Consider the following 6,791-nt stretch of genomic DNA (forward strand, 5'->3'; position numbering starts at 1 on the left):
CCAGTGGGACCAGTCAGACCAGTGGGACCAGTCAGACCAGTCAGACCAGTCAGACCAGTGGGACCAGTCAGACCAGTGGGTCCAGTGGGACCAGCCAGACCAGTGGGACCAGTCAGACCAGTGGGACCAGTCAGACCAGTGGGACCAGTCAGACCAGTGGGCCCAGTCAGACCAGTGGGACCAGTGGGACCAGTCAGGCCAGTGGGACCAGTCAGACCAGTGGGACCAGTCAGACCAGTGGGACCAGTCAGACCAGTGGGCCCAGCCGGACCAGTGGGACCAGTCAGACCAGTGGGACCAGTGGGACCAGCCAGACCAGTGGGACCAGTCAAACCCATTGGACCAGTGGGACCAGCCAGACCAATGGGACCAGTGGGACCAGTGGGACCAGTCAAACCCATTGGACCAGTCAGACCAGTGAGACCAGTCAGACCAGTCGGACCAGTCAGACCAGTGGGACTAGTCGGACCAGTGGGATCAGGGGAACAGTGGGACCAGTCAAACCAGTGGGACGAGTGGGACCAGTGGGACCAGTGGGACTAGTCACACCAGTCAAGCCAGTTGGACCAGTCAGACCAGTTGGACCAGTGGGACTAGTCGAATCAGTTGAACCAGTTGGACCAGTGGGACCAGTGGGACCAGTCAGACCAGTGGGACCAGTGGGACCAGTCAGACCAGTGGGACCAGTCAGACCAGTCAGACCAGTGGGACCAGTCAGACCAGTGGGTCCAGTGGGACCAGCCAGACCAGTGGGTCCAGTGGGACCAGCCAGACCAGTCAGACCAGTGGGACCAGTCAGACCAGTGGGACCAGTGGGACCAGCCAGACCAGTGGGACCAGTCAAACCCATTGGACCAGTGGGACCAGCCAGACCAATGGGACCAGTGGGACCAGTCAAACCCATTGGACCAGTCAGACCAGTGAGACCAGTGGGACCAGTGGGACCAGCCAGACCAGTGGGACCAGCCAGACCAGTGGGACCAGTCAGACCAGTAGGACCAGTGGGACCAGCCAGACCAGTGGGACCAGTCAGACCAGTGGGACCAGCCAGACCAGTGGGACCAGTCAGACCAGTGGGACCAGCCAGACCAGTGGGACCAGTCAGACCAGTGGGACCAGTCAGACCAGTGCGACCAGTGGGACCAGTCAGACCAGTGGGACCAGTGGGACCAGTGGGACCAGTCAGACCAGTGGGACCAGTGGGACCAGTCAGACCAGTGGGCCCAGCCGGACCAGTGGGACCAGTCAGACCAGTGGGACCAGTGGGACCAGCCAGACCAGTGGGACCAGTCAAACCCATTGGACCAGTGGGACCAGCCAGACCAATGGGACCAGTGGGACCAGTGGGACCAGTCAAACCCATTGGACCAGTCAGACCAGTGAGACCAGTCAGACCAGTCGGACCAGTCAGACCAGTGGGACCAGTGGGACCAGCCAGACCAGTGGGACCAGCCAGACCAGTGGGACCAGTGGGATCAGTCAAACCCATTGGACCAGTCAGACCAGTGGGACCAGTCAGGCCAGTCGGACCAGTCAGACCAGTCGGACCAGTGGGACTAGTCGGACCAGTGGGATCAGGGGAACAGTGGGACCAGTCAAACCAGTGGGACGAGTGGGACCAGTGGGACTAGTCACACCAGTCAAGCCAGTTGGACCAGTCAGACCAGTTGGACCAGTGGGACTAGTCGAATCAGTTGAACCAGTTGGACCAGTCGGACCAGTGGGACCAGTCAGACCAGTGGGACCAGTTAAACCAGTCAGACCAGTCAGACCAGTCAGACCAGTCAGACCAGTCAGACCAGTCAGACCAGTCAGACCAGTCAGACCAGTCAGACCAATCAGACCAGTCAGACCAGTCAGACCAGTCAGACCAATCAGACCAGTCAGACCAGTCAGACCAGTCAGACCAGTCAGACCAATCAGACCAGTCAGACCAGTCAGACCACTCAGACCAGTGGGACCGTTGGGACCAGTCAGACCAGTGGGACCAGTCAAACCACTCAGACCAGTGGGACCAGTCAGACCAGTCAGACCAGTGGGACCAGTCAGACCAGTCAGATGTATGTTGGTGAACCCCAGTATCTCATTGGGCCTATGTCCTTCATGTCTCTGATCTTCTCCACGTACCTTTGTTTCACAGTTGTGTTCAGGTTCTCTGTGTTCGGACCTCTTTCACCACCTCCTTATCCAGTTTTTTTGAATCTTAAATCTTTATTGTTAAGGCTCTTTCCTGCACGTCTGTACTATGCTGTTGCCCATAGCAACCAATAGCTTGGAAGTTTAAAATGACGCAGCCTCCCAGATATGTCACATGATGAGGTGTATTTCCCTGTTCCTAATTATTGTCCAAGCCTCTTTAGTGCATGTGGGTCACTTCAGGACCTCTTTAGTCCATGTGGGTCACTTCAGGGCCTCTTTAGTGCATGTGGGTTACTACAGGACCTCTTTAGTGCATGTGGGTCACTTCAGGGCCTCTCTAGTGCATGTGGGTCACTACAGGACCTCTTTAGTGCATGTGGGTCACTTCAGGGCCTCTCTAGTGCATGTGGGTCACTACAGGACCTCTTTAGTGCATGTGGGTCACTTCAGGGCCTCTTTAGTGCATGTGGGTTACTACAGGACCTCTTTAGTGCACGTGGGTCACTACAGGACCTCTTTAGTGCACGTGGGTCACTTCAGGGCCTCTTTAGTGCATGTGGGTCACTTCAGGGCCTCTTTAGTGCATGTGGGTCACTTCAGGGTCACATTCAGTTCAGACTCAAAACTGATAGAAGTCGCGTTTAATGCAGTAATTTAATTTAATTTAATTTAATTTAATTTAATTTAATTTAATTTAATTTAATTTAATTTAATTTAATTTAATTTAATATGAACGAGCACACACAGAAATCTGAATTGAGCATTAAGGCCTGCAGTGTAAACGTATGAAAGTGGTCTGGGTCAGATGTAGGACCACATATGAAAGTGGTCTGGGTCAGATTTAGGACCACATATGAAAGTGGTCTGGGTCAGATGTAGGACCACAAATGAAAGTGGTCTGGGTCAGATATAGGACCACATATGAAAGTGGTCTGGGTCAGATATAGGACCACATATGAAAGTGGTCTGGGTCAGATATAGGACCACATATGAAAGTGGTCTGGGTCAGATGTAGGACCACATATGAAAGTGGTCTGGGTCAGATTAGTCCTGTTCAGACTGTCTGTACCAGATCAGATCCAGGTCTCATGTGGACCTCATACTCAGATGTGGTCCACATTCTCCTCCAGTGTGAACTTGCTGATAATGCATCATGTTGTTTGTGCGTTACCGTGGCTGGAACCGGAGCTAACCTCAAGACTCGGCTCTACCCATAATGCCCTGGGGCCCCTCAGCCAACACCCCAGAGGGTGGGCTGTGAACCGTCTGTGTGGGTGTCACATTCATGGTTCGCTCTGAGCAGAGTGTGAAAACTCCTCCTGTTCTGAGCACGAGTCTCAACAGCAGACACACTTCCAAACGCTGACATTGGTCTGCGGCATCTGCATCCACCAGGATGTTCTCCTTCCTGTCCACACTGATGTCAGGTAAATACAGGAGTCCAACAGGTGCACACAGGGCCTTAGAACCCTTGAAAATACTGGAATTTGCTGCATGATGTTATGACTCGTATAAATGTATACACCACTGTTAACAGATGTGTTAGCTGTACGTTTTAGAAGTTTAGGGTCATGCTGTGTCAAATACTACGCACCGAGGGGTAGGGTTATGGTTATACTTATTATTATAGTTATGGTTATAGTTATTATTATAGTTATGGTTATAGTTATTATTATAGTTATGGTTATACTTATTATTATAGTTATGGTTATAGTTATTATTATAGTTATGGTTATAGTTATTATTATAGTTATGGTTATAGTTATTATTATAGTTGTGGTTATAGTTATTATTATAGTCATGGTTATACTTATTATTATAGTTATGGTTATAGTTATTATTATAGCTGTGGTTGTAGTTATTATTATAGTTATGGTTATAGTTATTATTATAGCTGTGGTTATAGTTATTATTATAGTCATGGTTATACTTATTATTATAGTTATGGTTATAGTTATTATTATAGTTATGGTTATAGTTATTATTATAGTTGTGGTTGTAGTTATTATTATAGTTATGGTTATAGTTATTATTATAGTTATGGTTATAGTTATTATTATAGTTATGGTTATACTTATTATTATAGTGGTGGTTATAGTTATTATTATAGTTATGGTTATAGTTATTATTATAGTTATGGTTATACTTATTATTATAGTTGTGGTTATATTTATTATCATAGTTATGGTTATACTTATTATTATAGTTATGGTTATAGTTATTATTATAGTTATGGTTATACTTATTATTATAGTTATGGTTATAGTTATTATTATAGTTATGGTTATAGTTATTATTATAGTTGTGGTTATAGTTATTATTATAGTCATGGTTATACTTATTATTATAGTTATGGTTATAGTTATTATTATAGCTGTGGTTGTAGTTATTATTATAGTTATGGTTATACTTATTATTATAGTGGTGGTTATAGTTATTATTATAGTTATGGTTATAGTTATTATTATAGTTATGGTTATACTTATTATTATAGTTGTGGTTATAGTTATTATTATAGTTGTGGTTATAGTTATTATTATAGTTATGGTTATAGTTATTATTATAGTTATGGTTATAGTTATTATTATAGTTATGGTTATAGTTACTATTATAGTTATGGTTATACTTATTATTATAGTTGTGGTTATAGTTATTATCATAGTTATGGTTATACTTATTATTATAGTTATGGTTATAGTTACTATTATAGTTATGGTTATACTTATTATTATAGTTATGGTTATACTTATTATTATAGTTGTGGTTGTAGTTATTATTATAGTTATGGTTATAGTTATTATTATAGTTATGGTTATACTTATTATTATAGTTATGGTTATACTTATTATTATAGTTGTGGTTGTAGTTATTATTATAGTTATGGTTATAGTTATTATTATAGTTATGGTTATACTTATTATTATAGTGGTGGTTATAGTTATTATTATAGTTATGGTTATAGTTATTATTATAGTTATGGTTGTAGTTATTATTATAGTTATGGTTATAGTTATTATCATAGTTATGGTTATACTTATTATTATAGTTGTGGTTATAGTTATTATTATAGTTATGGTTATAGTTATTATTATAGTTATGGTTATAGTTATTATTATAGTTATGGTTATAGTTACTATTATAGTTATGGTTATACTTATTATTATAGTTGTGGTTATAGTTATTATCATAGTTATGGTTATACTTATTATTATAGTTATGGTTACAGTTACTATTATAGTTATGGTTATACTTATTATTATAGTTGTGGTTATAGTTATTATCATAGTTATGGTTATACTTATTATTATAGTTGTGGTTATACTTATTATTATAGTTGTGGTTATAGTTATTATTATAGTTATGGTTATACTTATTATTATAGTTATGGTTATAGTTACTATTATAGTTATGGTTATACTTATTATTATAGTTGTGGTTATAGTTATTATCATAGTTATGGTTATACTTATTATTATAGTTGTGGTTATACTTATTATTATAGTTGTGGTTATAGTTATTATTATAGTTATGGTTATAGTTATTATTATAGTTATGGTTATACTTATTATTATAGTTATGGTTATACTTATTATTATAGATGTGGTTGTAGTTATTATTATAGTTATGGTTATAGTTATTATTACAGTTATGGTTATAGTTATTATTATAGTTATGGTTATGGTTATTATTATAGTTGTGGTTATACTTATTATTATAGTTATGGTTGTAGTTATTATTATAGTTATGGTTGTAGTTATTATTATAGTTATGGTTATAGTTATTATTATAGTTATGGTTATACTTATTATAGTTATGGTTATAGTTATTATTATAGTTGTGGTTATACTTATTATTATAGTTATAGTTATTATTATAGTTATAGTTGTAGTTATTATTAAAGTTATGGTTATACTTATTATTATAGTTATTATTATAGTTATGGTTATAGTTATTATTATAGTTGTGGTTATACTTATTATTATAGTTATAGTTATTATTATAGTTATGGTTATAGTTATTATTATAGTTATGGTTGTAGTTATTATTATAGTTATGGTTATAGTTATTATTATAGTTGTGGTTGTAGTTATTATTATAGTTATGGTTATAGTTATTATTATAGTTATGGTTGTAGTTATTATTATAGTTATGGTTGTAGTTATTATTATAGTTATGGTTATACTTATTATCATAGTTATGGTTGTAGTTATTATTATAGTTATGGTTATAGTTATTATTATAGTTATGGTTGTAGTTATTATTATAGTTGTGGTTATACTTATTATTATAGTTATGGTTATAGTTATTATTATAGTTATGGTTGTAGTTATTATCATAGTTATGGTTGTAGTTATTATTATAGTTATTATTATAGTTATGGTTATAGTTATTATTATAGTTATGGTTGTAGTTATTATTATAGTTATTATTATAGTTATGGTTGTAGTTATTATCATAGTTATGGTTGTAGTTATTATTATAGTTGTGGTTATACTTATTATTATAGTTATGGTTGTAGTTATTATTATAGTTATGGTTGTAGTTATTATCATAGTTATGGTTGTAGTTATTATTATAGTTATTATTATAGTTATGGTTGTAGTTATTATTATAGTTATGGTTATAGTTATTATTATAGTTATGGTTATACT

At 38.2% G+C, this 6,791-nt stretch overlaps 1 protein-coding gene across 1 annotated transcript; it reads right to left on the reverse strand.

Annotated features, from left to right (window-relative positions):
* Positions 1 to 29: 29 nt before the first annotated feature.
* LOC115424898 (pregnancy-associated protein bPAP-like) lies at positions 30 to 907 on the reverse strand (the record flags this gene model as incomplete). The annotated part of the gene is made up of 2 exons (XM_030142292.1): positions 30 to 109; positions 847 to 907. Coding segments are annotated over 2 exons (141 nt in total), but the record flags the coding sequence as incomplete, so codon positions are not given.
* Positions 908 to 6,791: the final 5,884 nt, after the last annotated feature.

The sequence above is a fragment of the Sphaeramia orbicularis genome, chromosome 8 (assembly GCF_902148855.1).
Source record: "Sphaeramia orbicularis chromosome 8, fSphaOr1.1, whole genome shotgun sequence".
NCBI lineage: Eukaryota > Metazoa > Chordata > Actinopteri > Kurtiformes > Apogonidae > Sphaeramia > Sphaeramia orbicularis.